The sequence below is a fragment of the Mixophyes fleayi genome, chromosome 5 (genome assembly GCF_038048845.1).
Source record: "Mixophyes fleayi isolate aMixFle1 chromosome 5, aMixFle1.hap1, whole genome shotgun sequence".
NCBI classification, from domain to species: Eukaryota; Metazoa; Chordata; class Amphibia; order Anura; family Limnodynastidae; genus Mixophyes; species Mixophyes fleayi.
Window position 1 is genome coordinate 117,247,992 of NC_134406.1, and position 19,730 is coordinate 117,267,721.

Below are 19,730 nucleotides of genomic sequence, written 5' to 3' on the forward strand. Positions count from 1 at the left end.
TATTGGTTGGAGATAAGCTACACTGTGATTCCAGCTGAACTGTGAGTAGCTGTGAAACTACTGTGACCAGGAGAACCTAGTATGAACTGTGATAAAACCAGCAGTGTGGTTGCATATACAGAGTGGAGGAGTCCCCAATCCCAGAGAGGATGAGTACCACATATCACTAAAGAGAATCCCAAGAGAGAGGGGGACATTTTGCATGGAGGAAACTTTGGAGAGAAGGTTGCTGCAGCAGGCAGTGTTGCAAAAGTGTCAGAGCCAGGGGTGAGAGTACACAGAGTAAAGTGTCAGAGCCCAAGGAAGAAATGATCCCCACAGAGGGAGGGTGAGCTGCAGTTGAGACTTGCACAGCCTGTGTCAGAACTGCATTGATGAGAAGCTACCTGTCTGTTAGCATCCATGTGAATGAGTGAACTACAGTGAAGTACGAAGTACTGGAGTGTAGGAGACATGTGAACTATGTTATATAACATCTTGATAGCATTAAGATTGTGCTGGAGAGAGTATATATTTTTGTATTGCTGCAACCATTATGATTATTGTGCTAGAGGAAGTGGAGTGTAAATAAAGAGTTCAGTTTGTGATAGAGATGGTCTGGCGCCCAAATTATTCTGAATATTATTGCACTGCACCACCAAGTGACATCACCTGTGTCCCACTACTTCCAAAGAGACTTTGTAGTAAAATAACTTTATGTGCATGGACCCCCTGGTCATTTATACCCATGCTCAGCTAGCCAGGGCTTGAGAAGGAGGTGTGCACTGCCTAATCTGTGCCTCTCACACTACTGTGAGAAGGGGGTTACACATATAAATAGCAAGTATCTAAAATACATTTTTTTCTATTTCTCCATGTTAAATTTATGGGCAGCTACCAATTTCAGCTGCTTAAGCTATTGTCAGCAGTAGTCAAACTGGTAATTTAGAAGTGATGGAATGAAAAATGCCAGTGAATTTGTTCATTTTACAATAAGAGCAGTAGGAGAATTGGCGGTATGACTCACCACTATATACACCCCACTTCGATCAGGGTATAAGACCAATAAATAAAAACAGTAATATTTAAAATAAAATCCAAAGATGTAAGCAAGTACTGCAGTTATTAGGCCGATTGTGCAAGTTGCAAGCTATCAAACATTAAAGATCAGAAAGTTCTTGCTATGACCTCCATAAATACTGATTTTAACTCTTTGTTCTAACTTAATCATCAGTCAGCTCTTAAACCCCATGTTCCACCGATTCTGCTTGTAAATTAATACATACATCCCAACATTTACATTCCTGAAAGCAGTATAAAATAAGTCCTGTCATGAAAGCAGTATAAAATAAGTCCTGCCCTTGTTCTGTCCAAACTCCGCCCACAAATGGGGAAATTTGTGTAAAATTTCCCTCACTTTCTTGAAAAGCCACTTCCCTTTTGCGATATCCCTCCAAAATTGGGACCATTGTAATGTATTTTAATATAGGACCTGTACTCAAGAACACAATCTCTCAGGGCTCTGGTGGTACTTCCAACATAATAATATAGACAGGTACAAAGTAACAAATACATAGTGCTAGAGTTAATAAAATGTTTACTCTTTGGGGTCTACTTATCAGTGGGTTAAAAGCCCTAAATCCAAATAAAATAGGTTTCTCCAGGTTTAGGACTTCTTCTTTAGCAAAGCCCCCAGCCTAGTTACTAAGGACAGCAGAGGTCCAAGAACCACCTCTATCCTCTGATTGCTACCAACATCCCAGGAAGGCAATAACAGATGCCAGGGACAATATACTATTAAAATAAAGCAGTTTTTTCTATTTTTTTTACTTAGTTTTTTATTTTTTATTTTTTAATAAATTTATTAATTTTTTTTAGCCCATCCAGCTCGAGTTCACAAGTGCAAGCCAGCATGCCAACATATGCATGCACAGAGGGACATTGCCCTGGTCCAGCTGGTTAAATTAAAAAAATATAGTCATCCCCTGTCTTCCCTTTATATCTATACCAAATGTATGTTATAATGTCATACATATTTAGTATCTCTCCAGTAAAAAAAGTAATTCCCTGTTGGCCTAAACTACTGAATGCTTTTTTGTCATTTCATTTTAGATGTCACCACCTCAAACTCAATCTTTTAAAAACTAAACTGCTAATAATTTTCCACCAGCCAACGGAAGCTGTCTACCAGAAATCTCTTTGCGTGTTGCCTCTCCACTATAATCGCTACCTCTCAAGCTTGCTGCCTTAAAACAATACCTATTTTATGTGCTACAAAACTTTGGAGTCACACTCTTTGTTAGAAATTTGAGTGTTGAAATAATTTATGATCTTGAGAGACATTTAACATTGCAGTGTCAACTTTTATTGGTGAAAAATAAAATACAATGTCCCAGCATCTTTTCTTTTTTATTTTGGAGTTGAATTCAGTGATTCTCAAAGACATAAACAATATTTTTTCCCATCTGTTCTAAATTGATGATTTAGTACATTTATTACCAGATTGAGCTTGCAGATATTTGTGATTATGCAGTGACATCTAGGGGTATAGTTACTAAACAGCAGGTTTGAAAAAGTGGAGATGTTGTCTATAGCAACCAATCAGATTCTAGCTGTCATTTTATAGAGCGCACTAAATAAATGACAGCTATAATCTGATTGATTGTTATTGGCAACATCTCCACTTTTTCAAACCCGCAGTTTAGTAAATCTAGCCCCTAGTGTTCACATTGAAGATTACTATGAAATTGAATTATTTTGATGCAAAGTGCTATTTATTGGCAGTATTCTGTTATTGCTTATGGTCATAATCTTGTTTATATATTGCATTTTTTATTATTTTGTCTTTATTTTGTGGATTTTCAATACAATTTATATAGCATATCACAGTATAAGTGTTTGCATTGAATATATATAGGGCCTGATTCATTAAAGTGCGCGTACTGCGCATCATGTGTTTGTTTTAAAGCGCACGTAAATCGGCTGTTTGCACTCCCGAATTCATCAAGGCACGGATCTCAAGAAACATGCGCTGTTGAATTCAGGTATAGGTCTGTTGTGCTCTACTAAATTAGACACTCCCCGCTAAGTTCAAAGCCTACGTGGATTATAAATTTGCAAAAGGACACACAGAAAAAAGAAAAAAAAAAACAGTAGGAAAAAAAGTTTTACATTTTTTCCCCTATGAAATACATATTAGGACGTTGTTAATGTCTATCAAACATTAAATAAGTTTTTACAATTGCTCCTGTTTTCCAACACATATTATAACATGCATACAAGACTGGCATCACTATTACTCAGGCCCTGTAGTGGGAGCAATGGATACGGCAGAAATCTAAGTAATTTTGAGATGCCCAGATTCGGTTGATTCGGACGTGGCTGCGTACGCTTGAGTTTGGTACGCCCTTACTGTAAATTGACTGCAGCCAAACGCCCCTTCCGAGCCCCATTCACTCGCCAAAATCGTAAGCTGTAGTAAGTGTCCTTTGCGTTCGAAGATTTTTTTTGCGCAGTGATTTTTGCATACAATATGCTCAAAATCTGCATATATGTGTCTTGATTAATTAGGCCCATAGAATGTATGTAACACCCATATAGACTGGTGAAAGTTCTCACGTCTTATAAAAAAAAAAATATTCTTATTGCAGACCTTCCAGCAATAAACTGTCTACCTAAATATTTTTCTATCAAACAGATAACTTAAATTGGAAATATTTTTATCATCAATCATTATCAACATTTATTTATATAGCTCCAGCATATTCCGTAGCGCTTTACAATTGGGAACAAACATTAATAAAATAATACTGGGTAACGCATAGAGACAGAGGTAAGAGGCCCTGCTCGCAAGCTTACAATCTATGGGACAATCGGAGTTTGCAACACAAGGGCACGTGCTACATCATATTGAACATTGGTTCAGCTAGAATGCAAAGGTAAAAAGTATTGAGTGGGCTGTGTGATCAGTCACACAGCAATGTTGGTCAGAGGGTTGTTGTCTTGTGTTAATTGTGTAGAGTGTGGTAATAGAGTAACATAGGGAGATTAAGATGCTGGTTGAGGAATATAATAAGCTTGTCTGAAGAGGTGGATTTTCAGAGAATGCTTGAAGGTTTGAAGAGTAGAGTAAAGTCTTATTGTGCAAAGGAGGGATTTCCACAGAGTGGGTGTAGCCTGAAAAAAGTCCTGTAACCAGGAATGGGAAGATGTGATGAGAGTGGAAGAGAGACGCAGATCTTGTGCAGAACGGAGATGTCGAGTTGGGAGATATTTTGAGACAAGTGAGGAGATGTATGTTGGTGCAGTTTTTTTGATGGCCTTGTAAGTTAGTAGAAGAATTTTATATTGGATTCTTTGAAAAACAGGCAACCAATGTAGAGACTGAGAGAGTGGCTCAGCAGAGGAAGAAAGGTTTTCAAGGAAAATCAATCTAGCCGCTGCGTGCAAAATAGTTTGTAGGGGTTCAAGTCTGATTTTGGGAAGACCAGTAAGGAAGGAATTGCAGTAGTCGAAGCGGGAGATGAGTGCATGAATTAAGGTTTTTGCAGGGTCTTGTGTGAGATATGTGCATATTCTGGAAATGTTTTTTAGATGTATGTAACATGATTTAGATATAGAGTCGATGTGGGGAACAAAGGGTAGTTGTGAGTCAAAGATCACCGCTGGTAGTCTCTTCACTGATGCTGGTAAATCCGACGCAGAGGACACCTACAAAAGAAAACCAATTTGAGAAGACAACGACAAAAATATACACAGACTTACCTGATCAGCGACTTTCCAGATATCCGATCGTAGCAGGACACTGACAGCAGCTTCTTCCGAATGCACAGGTGTCCGGCAGTAGTGTCTGACGTCAGTGCGGCCTCAATAAATTTTTATTTCGGGACCACGCAGGTTAACTGTTAAGAGAGGGGTCCTGACATTGACACTTTAAATAAATCCGGCAAACGTTTGAGGTTTGCCGGATTTCTGTAGCGTTCAGATATATGTGTGTAGGAGAAGTGAGGGGACTTGGATTAGGTGATATATCACCAGCTAATAGAAGCAGAGAGGAAGAAAGGTAGGAAAGATGACTGTAAGTGGTGTGTCCTCTCAGTTTCTGGTGACAGGGTGAGGCTTTTAAAGTTATTGAATTTAAATAGAAAAAGAGTTCATGAGTGTTAACTAGCGGTGAGTGAAGTAATGAAGGTGCAATGTGGACAGAAGTGTGTGTTATAGGACGGGTGAAGGATGATATAGTCCTAAAGATAATGTCATGAAAAGAGGGGAAGAAAAATAATTTGGCTAACACTGGGATTTATGAGTAAAATAACAAAAAATTAGGGAATTTAAAGAATTACCAAGTTGTAATGTTCTGTGCAATCAGAGAATTAGTGCAGAGTGAGGCTGCAGTAGATATAGTTTATTTCTGGATATCTGGATAGCATGGAGTAATGATGTGGGAAAACATGTGGGCGAGTAGAAGTGTTGAATGGAGAGTAATAAGGCACAGGTAATGGATAAGCTGAGTTATTGCAGAGTCATGAGAAAGGAGAGTAGTTCAAACTCAGTTTCATTTCTTCATACTTCTGATGGCAGACAAAGCCTTGAGTAGAATTGAAAGTACAATAATGAAATAGAGGACTGAAATAGCTGTATGTAGCATGGGAAGGGAGTGGATGAGCAAGTAGTACAGTAGACTGATTAAACAGAAAGGATGTTACAGGGAAAATAAACTGACCGATAAAACAAACTTTTATGAGCTGAATTGAAAATAAGATCAGAGTCCAAAACAGTCTTTTTGTGGTGTGAAGTTTGTAGCCAGGAAGAGATGAAGACATCAGAAGTAGAATATGGAGTTTCAGGTGAATACTGACTGTTATCCTTGTGTAGCTTTGGTAATAGGCAGAATGTTTTTCTCCTGTTTCCTCCTGTAGAAGTTCAGTATAATTCCAAATTATGCTATTGAAATTTTTTAGACTTGAAAACTATACACATTAGCTATGCAGCCATTCTACAATGAATATATATGGTTAACAAACACATGTGATCAGTGTTCTTCAATCAGGCCCTCAATAAACTCACCAACAAACATTAGAAATAAAAGTGTTAAACAAACAAACAGTGAAAGGATAGCATACCATTAGAAATAAAAAAAAATTAATACAGCTCTGACACTGGTGCAAAATAAGGTAGAAGTAATTGCCATTAGAAATAAAAATGCAAACATTTGAAACAAACACTACGTTGATGAAATTAAAATATTGTATGCCTCTAATATTTTTATAATCTATGTTTCAAATGGTTCTATGAATCTCAGTGGTTGCTTTTAAAGAAAATGGTGTGTACCACAGTGAAAAATATTTGCATTTTTTTTAATACTCCTAGATGCTAAATATAATGTTAGAAAAACATCTTTAATACTAAACAAAAAATCCTACAAATCTTAAGTCATGGGCTAATTTCATGCAATGTATTGTAATTTCCAGAGATATTGTTTAACTGATATCGGTAAATCACTGAACTTAATCTTTCCTTCTGCCACCAGTGGTACAGTACTACATATAAATTGAGATTTGCTAGTCACCTGTACATAAATCTTCATAATGAAAGCCATTTACTAGCAATTTTGCATAGTAACTTTTATTTTTTACATTTTTTTACAGGTTTATATTGCTGTGACAGAGCTGAGGACCACAGTTGCCAAACAGCTTGCAAAAGGATTCTCATGTCCAAAAAAACAGAGCTTGAGATTGTTGATAGCTTAATTGAAGGTTGCAAAACCATGCCTCTGCCACAAGATCCACTTTGGCAATGCTTCTTAGAGAGCTCTAGGTCAGCCCATCCTGGGGTTACTATTGCTCCCCCACCTTCTACAGGACTCGATGGAGCTAAACTTCATTGTTGTTCAAAAGCAAATTCATCTGTATGTAGGTAAGTACATATATCTTGCTACTGTGTTTATAGCATTTGCTTTTGTGTTGCAGATTGGACTGAGATGATATCAAGGACTTTTAGAGCTGAGATGTTTAATCTCCCCTTGAATACACAAACTAGATCCATAGTCAGTTAGTGTATTCAGTTATCCCATCACAATAAGTTAAGATTAGTGGTTCTTCACCTGTGGGCTATTACCCCATCCATATAATTTATATTGTGTCATCACAACACTCTTCTGGCCAAGTTATTGAGCACTACAGATGTTTAATTATTTTTTAATAATGTCAAGTGTAGGTCACTTGGTTGGGGAGAATATATAAGCTGCCCTATTAGTAGCTATATGTGTGTAACATTAAAGTGTATTTGTAAAACACTGAAACACAACATTCCTATACAATTATACACAAAGAGCTTTATTTAGAATTAGCCGATATACACATATTGACCTCTCAAAGTTAGTTCACTTTAACATCCCCTAGTGAAGGCTTTTCTGGCATTTTGGTTAAAGCCATAAATACCTAAAATCAGATTGCTGGCCACTTGCAGTATTATGAAATATACTACACTCTCAAACAGCACTTTAGCAAGTCCCTCTCCTACCACCAGCTGTACAGTAATACTTATAAATTGAGATTTATATGTAACCACTATGTCATGACCCTAGAGGGAATCCCAATGAAATCCCAAGGGTTTCCTGAAAACAAGATGGGGTCCCCCATAGGCTCATTTACAACTTCAATTAGCGTTGATAATGATACACTAAGCAGATGCTCTGCTCCTATAATGTAGAAGTGCATCAAGTTAATATGGAATAGTAGGTATGATTGAAACTTTGCTAAACTGAAAAAAAAGTTTGGCAGGTGCTATAATGATGAAGGAGGACCTTGATCTGTAGCATTAGCTACTAATCACCTAAATTACTAATTTAAAGTTAACATTATCTTCTGCCCTGGGATCCTATCCATTGGCACCCACTCCTGTTCCCCCACACCTTGTCCCCTGAGAACCTCTGCCCAGTCCCCTGACACGTTCTCCCTGTACCCTGAGGCCCCCCACCCCCATTTAAAATAAAGTTAAACATTAAATTATATATATATTTATATATATATATATATATATATATATAGAGAGAGAGAGAGAGAGAAAGAAAGACACTCACACACACATCAGCCACAACATTAAAACAACATGCTTAATGTTGTGTAGGCCCCCCTTGCACCGTCAAAACAGCTCCACAGGACCTCTGAAGGTGTCCTGTGGTATCTCGCACCAAAACATTAGCAGCAGATCCTTTAAATCCTGTAAGTTGCGATGTGGGGCCTCCAGCTCAAGGGGAAATGGGAGGCCAAGTCAGCACCTTGAACTCTTTATCATGTTCCTCAAATCATTCCTGAACAATTTTTGCAGTGTGGAAGGGCACATTATCCTGCTGAAACAGGCCACTACCATCAAGGAATACCTTTGCCATGAAGTTGTGTACTTGGTCTGCAACAATGTTTAGGTATGTGGTACATGTCCAAGTAACATCCACATGAATGCCAGGACCCAAATTTTCCCAGCAGAACATTGCCCAGAATATCACCCTGCCTCCGCCGGCTTGCCTTGTTCCAATAGTTCATCCTGGTGTCATCTCTTTCCCAGAAAAACAACGTATACGTACCCGGCAGTCCACTTGAAAACGTAAATCATCATGGTCCAGTTGTGGCGTTCACGTGCCCTTTGTATGTGCTTTTGGAGGTGGACAGGGGTCAACATAGGCACTCTGACCGGTCTGCGGCTAAGCAGCCCCATATACAGCAAGCTGTAATACACTGTGTGTTCTGACACCTTTCTGTCATCACCAGGATTTACTTTTTCAGCAATTTGTGCTACAATAGCTCTTCTGTAGGATTGGCTCAGACGGGCTAGCCTTCGTACCCCATATGCATTAATGAGCCTTGGCAATCCATGACTTTGTCGTCGTTTCACCGGTTGTCCTTCCTGGACCACTTATGATAGGTGCTAACCACTGCATACCGGAATCACCACACAATGCCACAATACCTGCCATTTTGGAGATGCTCCCATCACAGTTTGGCCCTTGTCAAGCTCAGACCATTTTTCCTGCTTCCAACACATCAACTTCAAGAACTGACTGTTCACTTGTTGCCTAATATATCACACCCCTCGACAAGTGCCATTGTAATAAAATACTCAATGTTACTCACTTCAACTATCAGTGGTTTTAATGTGCCTGATCAGTGTGTATATTTATATATATATATATATATATATATATACACATGCACTGTGGCAAAGAGGCTTATTTTCCACACCTCTCCTATAGGGAAGCAGTGAAAAACCAAGCTAGTCTGCAGGAGTAGGCTGCAGACAGGGTTAAATTAACTCTGGGTACATCTTCTAGCACATACACACACAGGTGTACCACATGGGTGTAGTAATTGGTTTGTTGTGTTGTGATTCGTTTATAGTGGATAAAATCACTGAATTTGTGGGCGGGGCCACCGATGCCAGTTAGTGGCTGGCTAGTAGTAAGGGAAAACTGTTTAGCCAGACAGGATTGTGGACGAATTGTAATGCTTTACTGGAAATGTCTGCTGTAACCACCGCTGAAACTGTTTAAGCAACAATTGCCAAAAAAACGTGAAATGGTTCAGCCAAGCAGTGTGAGACTCCAGTGAATGCCGTGCTTTATCACAATACATATTGATGGAAGTAGGACTCTCACTCTCAATTCTAGAAAGTTATGTCTGACCAGAGCCGTAACTAGACATTTTAGTGCACTGGGCGAGAGAGACCACTGGCGACCTCCCCCACCCCAATTTTTTGTTGTGATTGTAGATGCTGCCTCCCAATAGTGGTGCACTATAGGAGGGAGCGTGGCCACCCTACTATGGGTGTGTGTCTAACTCTTAACAAATTCTTGATCGTCCAGGGGGATGACCGCCCCCGTTAGGGTCCTGCCGAGACACAACACTTACAGTGACAGTGAACAGTACCAATCAGTTCGCCAAACTTGATCTACTAATAACAGGGGATACCTACCGTGGTCTATCGAGACTCCCGAAAGTCCAGAACCTCCTTCACCACACCCCAGGGTAAACGTTTGTTTTTTGTTTTTTTAAATATATAACAATGAAAATAAAAAAAAAATTCTTCCTTCTTTTTTCCCCTATAAAGCATCAATTATTTCTAAAGTATTAAATTAAATTATATTCTGGAAAATCAAATAAAGTCTGTAGTAAAATTATGAATTCCCTATTCTGAAAGAGTAAGCTTCGATGTCATATTTCTCATGTTTGAATATATATATATATATATATATATATATATATATATATATATATATATATATATATTTTATGCCAATATGTTCCCAAAATATAACCCTACCTGTTCAAATAAACCCCAAAAAATTGCTTAAATAATTTCTTATGAAGCAGCCCATGGACGAGCAGGTGTGATATGGCCCCTGCTCTGTACAAGGAAAGATGTGTGTTCTATACAGAGAAAAAGTGTATTCTTCACTAGTGGCAACAGTGGTGAGTAAAGCACTTCCAATATGTTCCTTTAGAAAAAAGTTTATTACAAGATCAGCAAATTTAGCCCCTAAGTAGCCGATGTAGATATGCATGAGACACCCCCCTCTCCTTTGCTCTTCCTCTCCTTTGCTCTTCCTCTCCTTTGCTCTTCCTCTCCTTTGCTCTTCCTCTCTTTTGCTCTTCCTCTCCTTTGCTCTTCCTCTCCTTTGCTCCCCCTCTCCTCTGCTTCCCCTCTCCTCTGCTGCCAATCTATCCCCCCCACCCCCGGTCCTCCTCTCCTCTGCTGCAAATCTCCCCTGCTCATCTGCTCCCAGCTCTTTGCACTTACCTTGGGTCTCTTCTCAGCTTGCCTCCTTGCTGGTGGTGCTGCAGGAGGCAGGCGCTTGTCTTCTTAGTTGCGGTCTCTGTCCAGGAGGCAGGAAGGTGCTAATCTGGATTCTTCTTTGGTGGCTCTGGCCTTGTATTGACTACTAGCCTTAACTTAGTCGCTCCCTTGATCACTGAGTTATTTGACCACATTAAGGGAGCCTCAAATTTTGCTAAACTGAATCACTGTGGAGTCTACATCCAATTCTGCATATGTGAGGATGACGAGTTAAAGAGAGTCTTCAATACTCAGAATGGCCACTATGAATATCTAGTGATGCCGTTGAGATTATGAAAAGCGCCAGCAGTGTTTCATCAACTAAATTTTCCAGGATCTTCCTTTACTGGTCAGTAGTAGTATACCTTCATGATATTTTGGTTTATTCTAAAGATCTCGCTTCGCACCGGGTCTATTTGGAAAGTGTAGAAGTCCCTGAAAGCACCAACTTTTTGTAAGCTTTGAAAAAAATGTTCTTCCTCAGATACATTGTTTCTGGTTATGGTTTCCAAATGGATGCAGAAGTTTAAGCTGTCTTTGTTTGGCCAATCTCAAGGCTATCCAGAGTTTCCTTGGATTTGCAAACAATTATTGCCAATTCATCACAGAATATTCTACTTTCTCTAAAAGTTTACACCAACCATAAAAACCTGTTGTACCACCAAACTGCCAAATGTCTAAATCCAAATCAGGCCAGATTGTCTGTTTTTCTCGTGCTTTGATCACCATATAATCTTCTGCCTGGGCAATAAAAAAGCAGATGCCTTATCTTGTTCGTCAGAGACTATTGATGACGCTTATACTTTGTACAACAGACCCATATCAAAATCAAAATACAACTAATACAGTACCATCAATTTCCCCTGCATACATCAAAACCTTTGTTCTCCTAACTCACAAAAAAAATTATTGCAGTGTGTGTGTGTGGGGGGGGGGGGGGGGGGGGCATTCCTCCTATTACTGTGCATCCATTGCAAATTCTCTCCGAGATATGTTGGTCCATTTGAAATGTTACTAGTGGTCATCTCAGTGGCTTTCAAACTGAAATTACCTCCCTTTCAAATGAATTCTCTTTTTAAGCCACTAATTGTTAGGTACGCACAGGAATAACGAGGTTGCGTTGTACTGAAAATTGTTATGGAGTTTATTGCAGAATCAAGAGCACACAGGAAAAGCATAAACACTGAAATAATGCAGGATTTAGTAAATGCCACAATGAAATGCAGGCATTAAACAGTTTTTTGTTGAATTATATAAATAAACAATACCTCTGCATATTACTGGAGCAGATATTCAATCTAGACAAGGCAAGATATTAAACACTATATATTGAAATTATACTGAAGCAGATTATGCAGTATTTAGGCAATGCAAGATAATGCACAATGTCTTTTAAAGATATACTGAAGAAAATTAACACATAGTCCACTAACCACTGCGAAGCCCCTCTTTGTGTATTACTGACATAAGCAATATTTCTTGAAGTTATGCTGGAGCAAATTATACAGTCTTTTGGCTAGGCAAGATAATCGTTTGAATAAATCTCTCGTCCACTCTCTCATTATCTCCCGCTTGGACTACTGCAAACTTCTCCTTATCGGCCTCCCCCTCTCTCATCTCGCTCCCCTTAGATCTGTACTTAACGCCGCTGCTAGGCTTATTTTCCTCTCTCGCCGTTCCACCTCTGTATCCCCACTCTACCAAGCCCTTCACTGGCTCCCCTTCCCCTACAGAATCCTTTTCAAGCTCCTCACTCTGACTTACAAGGCCCTCGCCAACTCCACTGCTCCCTACATCTCTAACCTTATCTCTATTCACACTCCCTCCCGCTCACTGCGATCGTCCAATGATCGTCGCCTCTCTTTCCCTCTGATTACCTCCTCTCACGCACGTATCCAAGACTTCTCCCGCGCCGCTCCCCTCCATTGGAACAAGCTCCCCCGCTCCATCAGAACTTCCCCTAATCTGTCCTCTTTCAAACGAACATTAAAAACCCACCTTTTCCTTAAAGCCTTCCAGTCTCATGCCTAAACTCCCACCGGTCGGCTACCTCTCTTTCTCATCCCTTCTTCCCTTCTCCCCCTTCCTCGACTCTGTCTCCGTTTCTCCCGTCTCTCCGTCTCATCCATGTGTCTGTCTGTAATCCCCTCCCTTTAGATTGTTCGCTCCTTCAAGCAGGGCTCTCCTACCTTCTGTTTCCATCACTTTTAACTGCGCTCGCCAGCTACTCAGCTCACCTCCTCTCAGTCCCTCTGCCCTCTGTCTCCTCTCGCTTCTCTCCGCTCCCCTCAGTGACTCTCAACCTGTCATCCGTGCCCACCCTCTTGGGCCATAGTTACCTGCCTATACTCACTTTTCCCCTCCCTCCCTCTCTTTCATGCTGTGCCTGAGCCCCCAGAGTTATAGTGCTTACTGTTACTTGTACTGTGCTGTTTCACCTTGTACTGTGCCATTGTTTGTCCTTGTACGGCGCTACGGATACTTTGTGGCGCCCTATGAATAAAAATTAATAATAATAATAATAATAATAATAATGCAGAATGTCTCTTGAAGCAAGACTGGTGCAAATTAACACAGTAATCACAGCAAAGCCCATCTAGTGAGCAAAGGAGAGTTAACGCAGTCAATGCCTGGGGATTCTGAGCTGTATGTGAATGGCATGTAGATGCAGACCAGTAGACAGAAATCAGGAGACAAACAGAAACAGACTCCAGATAGCCGGAGACCAATATGCCCACAGCCAGTTCCCAGCAGATTTCTATGATGCAATCCAGACATTACAATACAAATAATGCAGGAGCAGGAAGCCGTGAATGTTCAGGAACAAACTTGGGCAAGATACAGGTCTCTACCACAAGCAAGGCATGAAGTCAGGAGGGGTCTTTAAATAAAGCAGCTTACCAATAAGCTGCTCAGGGAAGGCACACACACTTACTGCAGCTCAGTCCTGATTGAAAGCAAAGATGCAAGGTACATTTCTTCAGAGGGAGACATACCTACACAGCAGCTCAGACATGACAGAGGCAAGATGTAGGGAACAACCAGCTGACCCCTAACACTAATCATGAATCGTTTTTCCACCACACCACCAAGAACTAACGTTGTAATGAGTTTGAGATTAGTCAAATCTTGATTCTAGACTTTCTCAGGAGAAGATTCAGAGGAATGCGCATGGGTTAGTATAATTGACATTCATGCTTCACGTACCTTGAAGAAACGTAATCAGTTTCCCTATAAGCCTGTCACGAGATACAGGGACTGAAGGCCACTTGCTGATATTTGCGCTGGTAAACTTGGAGGCGTGGAGTCTAAAAACGTCCCCGGTGTTCATGCCAGGGACCCCCGCAAGGGAGTTTGGAGTTTGCTGCAAGGGACGTGCAGGTCGCAGCCCTCCAAGTTAGCTATCAGAAAAGTGGATGGTGAATAGACGTGGTCGTGCAGGCAGAGGTAAACCGTTCGGGCAAACGAGGTGCGAAAGGAGTAAGCAAATCAGAGTCAGCAAGCCAAAGGTCATACACAGCGGGAGCAGTCAGGCCAAAGGAAGATCCAGGAGCAGAACCAGAGGAACCCGGGTCGGTACACAGGAGGTTAGTCAGAGAGCAGGGGAACAGGTAGGAATGCTGGAGCATAGGAAGACCATGATACTCTAGTAGCACCCTAATGGCACAAGAGCCTTTCTTAAATAGACAGAGGATAACTCCTATTGGTGGACAATGGATTCGGAGGTCAGAACAGCCGACAACGAGGACAAAATAGCCCGCCATGTGGCCGGCAGGAAGGAGATGTCCCATTGCCTTGCAATGTGTCGAGCGGCTCAACCTTCTCTGGCTGCCACGGAGAGAGCATTGGCAACGCCTGACAAAGCCCTTATTAGGGTGTTTAGAGTTCACACTTAAGAGGGGTTGTATTGTCACACTGGACCTTCTGGTGTACTTATCGTATTCCCATGCAACATTTGGGGGCTGCTTGCTGGTGACAACAGACAGGCTGTCCGCAGGTGATTCTGACATTATTATTCAATGATGGCTGCTGTAAGGTGCCAGATCTTTAGTCTGCATTGTGCCTGCAATGTTGTTCTTATCCTTTTATTCTTGTTGCGTTGTCCCAGTTCTTTTTTCCAGATTCTGTGATCCCTGTTTTCCAGTACCTGTTTTTCTTGTGCCTGGATTCCTCATGCCATTTTCCTGTGCCAGTATTCGTTATTGTTCAGTGGCATTCATCCATATTTGATTGTTCTCCTAAACTTGGAACAGTGAAGCTATTTTGCTGTTAACTGCTGTTCACGTCTGGTGCCTGCATGGATGGCCGCAACCTGCATGATGTTTGCAGCGAAGTCCAAACTTTCTTGCAGGGTTCCCTGTGCCATGTTAGACTCTGCACCTGCTCTGTGGTTAGCGCTAAACTGCACTGCCTGAATTGTATATCTTCTTTTCTAGTGTTATCCTGACACTAACACTCCTTCCCAACTAACATTTCTACCTTTTAAAACCCCAGCAGTTTTCTCCAGGATTACAATAATACCACCATGCTCCCTTACCCACAATCCAAGGATCTTGGCTGCATCTACCTTCTACAGACCTCAACTCCTGTACAACACTACCACAACAACCACCCACAAGCACTCCACTGTTACGGATGGATAAGTATCAATTTGTTTCTAGTCTACTAAGTGGAGGAACCTGTGATAGCTGCGCACACCTACACTTTCCACCATCAGCAAGTACAACAGTGTACCATTCATTTTCCTTATCCGTTGTAGTCCAAATCAGAAACACAAGTCCAAAAAAAAAGACCCATGTGCACATTAGTAATGACTGTCACTCAAAGCAGGATGTGCCAGGGATTCCTCTTTGCCAAGCATTTTCCGACAAGTAGCAGGTAACTCAACTGCTAAAATTCAAACCTCCATAGTTAATCTTAGAGATGCAAATGAGGTGTAATACCAGAATTATATATAAATAAATGTTAAAAATAAATGTTAAATAAAGCCTAATCCCACCTACATTGATTTCATGCCCTGACTTTTCTCAGAATAAGGGATTTATTTATGATTAGAAGAAAAGCCATAGATTCAGCGAAACTGGAGTTTTGGTTGAATTTAGGGCTTTTTCCTATATATCAACCCCCACTCCTAGTGATACCCAAATGTCACATCTATTTTGTGCTTTTTGAACATTTCATTCCAAAACCATAGGCTTTAATATGGAGTTGGGCCCCTCTTTGCTACTATAACAACCTTTCACACAAAACTTGGGAAACAATTTTTTGATGGCCCTCGCTTTGTGCACGGGGAATTGTCATGCTGAAACTGAATATGGTCATCCCTAATAGGTTGCCACAAAGTTGGAAACACAAAATTCTCTAGAATATCACTGTGTGCTGTAGCATTAAGATTTCTTTTCACTGGATATAAGGGGCTTAAGTCAAACCATGAGAAACAGCCCCAGACCATTAAGTGTTGTTCTGGCATCCATCAAACCCAGATCCATCCATCAAACTGCCAGATAATGAAGAGTGATTTGTCACTCCAGAGAACGCGTTTCTTTTTCTCCAGAGTCCAACAGTGGTGTGCTTTACATCACTCCCGTTGACTTTTGGCATTGTGCATGTTAATCTGAAGTTTGTATGCGTCTGCTTGGTCTTCTAAACCAATCCATGAAACTCCTGGCTCAATTTTCTTGTATTGATCTTGCTTCCAGAAGAAGTTTGGAACTCCATGGTGTGTGTTGCAACTGAGGACAGATCCCTTTTACATATCATGCTCTACAGCACTCGGCGGTCCTGAACTGTGAACTTTTGTGGCCTACCACTTTGCAGCTGAGCTGCTTGTGCTCCTATATATTTCCGCTTTAGAATAAAAGACTTACAGTTGACCAGGGCAGATATATGACAAACTGACTTGTTGGAAAGGAGGATTCATATGACAGTGGCATGTTGAAAGTCACTGAGCTCTTCAGTATGACCCATGCTACTGCTAATCTCTTACTATGAGATTGCATGGCTGTATGCTTGATTTTATGCACCTGTAGCAATGAGTGTGGCTAAAATGGTCAAACACTCTACTCAAAAGTGGTGTCTACATACTGTTGGCCATGTAGTGTGTATATGTATGTATATATATATTCTAATACTGTAATAATGTATCTGATTGTAACAATGTCTCTGATTTTAGGGAATTGTGTACTAAATTATACAGTACAAGTTGGGGAAATACTCAGAGCTGGCAAGAATTTGATTTTGCATGTGAATACAACTCTTTGGAGGCACCAATGTTAACATGCCTAGCAGATGTAAGAGAACCATGTCAACTGGGATGTCGGAACCTTACTTACTGTACCAACTTTAACAACCGGTAATTTCTTTTAAAAAAAATTTGCTTGCAAAATGCTGTCCTTATTATCTTATATATACTGAATTTAACTATCTACCTAGTGAATCTATATAATTAATGTATCAATCTTAAATGTCAATATAGTCACTTCACAGTCACAACCACTCACAAATAGCTAATACTTTTTATTGCAAAATCAAACCCAAGTTAATCTACTACAAGGTGAAAATAAAGTGTATTTTAGTGTTTTAAACGTGTGTACCATGTAAAGTGAACAGGTATGCTTACAGGATTTTTTTCCAGTGAAAATAACAGCAACTAATAAAATATTTAGCATTTTTAGTTTACTCTCTTGAAATATTGCAGTAATATCTGGTGCTTTTCTTCCATGAGGCAATTTGGCTCTTTTAAATAAAAAAAGATAATGGTAGTAATTTACCAGGAACACAGTGATGCATCTATTAGACAATACCTCCCAACAATGCAATTGTAGCAGGTCAGTCCCAATTTGTATGGCCCAAAAGGGGCGGATTCTATCAGGGGTGGGAGGGGGGAAATTCTTGCTGCTCCTAGGCTCCCTTGCAGTGCGTCTGCACATTGCGTAGATATGCTGGGCAGTACATTCACATCATGTACCACTACCTTTGACTGGCACTGTTTTGACCATTGCAACTCCTGTACCAGAAGCAGAAGTAGAACTGTGCATTCCACATTCATTCCACTTGCTCTTACCAAGCGAGGTACAAGTAAGATGGAGATATTGGAAAGGTGAATGAAGAAATGGGAGAGCAGTAGAGAAGCGATTGTGGGAAAGTAGGTCTTTCCTAAGACAAAACAGTGGGGGAACGTAAAAAGGAGGAAAATAAATGAGGGGGGAAAAAGACACTGGAGACTAGGAAAGAGCAACAGGGAAGAAGATGGGGATAGGTAAGAGGGGCAGGAGAGAAGATGGTGCAGGGGGATCGGTAAGAGGGTCAGAAGAGATGATGGTTAAGGGGATAGGTAACTGGAACAGGAGAGAAGATGGTGCAAGGTGATAGGTACTAGGTAAAATGTGATTGGAGAGACAGCTTAATAAAGGAAGTGTCAGTGATACAACCACCAAAGGAACGTAGATAAAAGGGGTAGTATTACAGAGATAATCTAAGAGGGGCAATGGAAGTTTGGTGAAATGAGGTATTAATAGCACCCTAACCAACCTGTCCCTCGTTTCTCACAAAATGTGGATTATAGTATGTACTTTTTATAGCCCTTGCTTTTGTTCCACAGCTTAACAGAGTATAACTGCAGTGTCTAATTGCATGTGGATAAGGAGACATTGTAGCTCATTGTAAATATGTATATTGTTGATGTGGCAGTGAGGTTGTTATTCATTGCCCTTAAAGTGAAGCCAAAGGGGTTATGGGTAGGGATCAGCTTAAATGATACAGGTGATGGGGAAGGCTAATTAGTATCCATTGTTCTCACAAGACAACTCCAGATGTTTGGTCTACATTCTGGCAGGGGAATTTCTGTGGAAGCACAGCTCATCTCCACTCCCCTCTCCAACCCCTCTAGTCTAGCAGTCACCAATGGTTAAGAAGGAGAGACCCAGGGGTTTGCCCAGGGAGGGGAAAAGACTGTGGAAATTTGACCCTAGATATAAGGAGCCACTTCAGGGGGAGAGGTGCTATTCATTCTGAGATTTGTTTCATGGAAGGTGCAGTGTAGCTGGTTTTGAGTTTTCATTCTCTACCAATGAAATACAGCTGCAGCTAAGAGAAGAAATCCATGGGTCTTTAAGTCAGGACATCCAGGTGACTGTTGCTCCTTAAGCTAGTGGGGTAAGGGACAGATGATGTGGTAAACCTGCCTGGCATTTATTTATTGTGTGTACATAATAAGCTAGTGATTGTTTTTGTTACAATAAATGTATTGCTTTACTCTCTAACTGCATTTGCCCATTTGACTAATAAGAACCTTAGAAGGTACTAGGTAGGCTTCCCTGGCCTAGGAAGGCACCTGTGGGTGTCCAGCCAGAGTAAAGTGGGTAGAATTGGGACAGAAAACTCGGTATCTTCACAGGCAGTGAGGGAAGTCTGAAGTGAAAAGAAGTGGCGAACAGTGAACAAGCAAGGAGAGGTTAGCCTCAGCCACTTGGGACAAAATAAGGACTATTACGAAGATCTTAGAGGAAAATTTTAGTATACCGGAAAATAAGAGTAGGGAGAGAGAGAGTGCAATCTGCAGCAGCTGTCATCTACAGCACTCGGCGGTCATCTAAGAACAATCTGTGAAATAAACCGGATCCAATGGATGAGACATCCATAAAACTACTCCATACCGAAATATAGGGATACATAAGGCTTTTGGTACAGATTCCAGGACTACACAAAGTTATATTAATGTATCTCCACCCGTTTTGTAATTCCAGTAAGTCTTTTCTACGTGTAAGTACTAGCATTAACCAACTTACTAAGGGTGAGGAGAATACCTACTTTGAGAAATGTATCTAGAATTGACATTTACAACAAACTCCTTAGGGTACAATGATTCTAGATCAGTCAGAAAACTCATTCATGATTCCCAAACCTGAACTTACAAGTATAACTAA

The 19,730-nt window shown here is 40.6% G+C and overlaps 1 protein-coding gene across 2 annotated transcripts in view; it reads left to right on the forward strand.

Moving 5' to 3' along the window:
- RECK (reversion inducing cysteine rich protein with kazal motifs) overlaps window positions 1–19,730 on the forward strand; it is a 205,308-nt gene that overhangs the window by 89,254 nt on the left and 96,324 nt on the right. For both annotated transcript variants that reach the window (XM_075212752.1, XM_075212751.1), the window contains exons 9-10: window positions 6,627–6,894; window positions 16,979–17,158. In XM_075212752.1, the coding sequence (XP_075068853.1) occupies window positions 6,627–6,894; window positions 16,979–17,158 (448 nt within the window). The remainder of the gene's footprint in view (window positions 1–6,626; window positions 6,895–16,978; window positions 17,159–19,730) is intronic.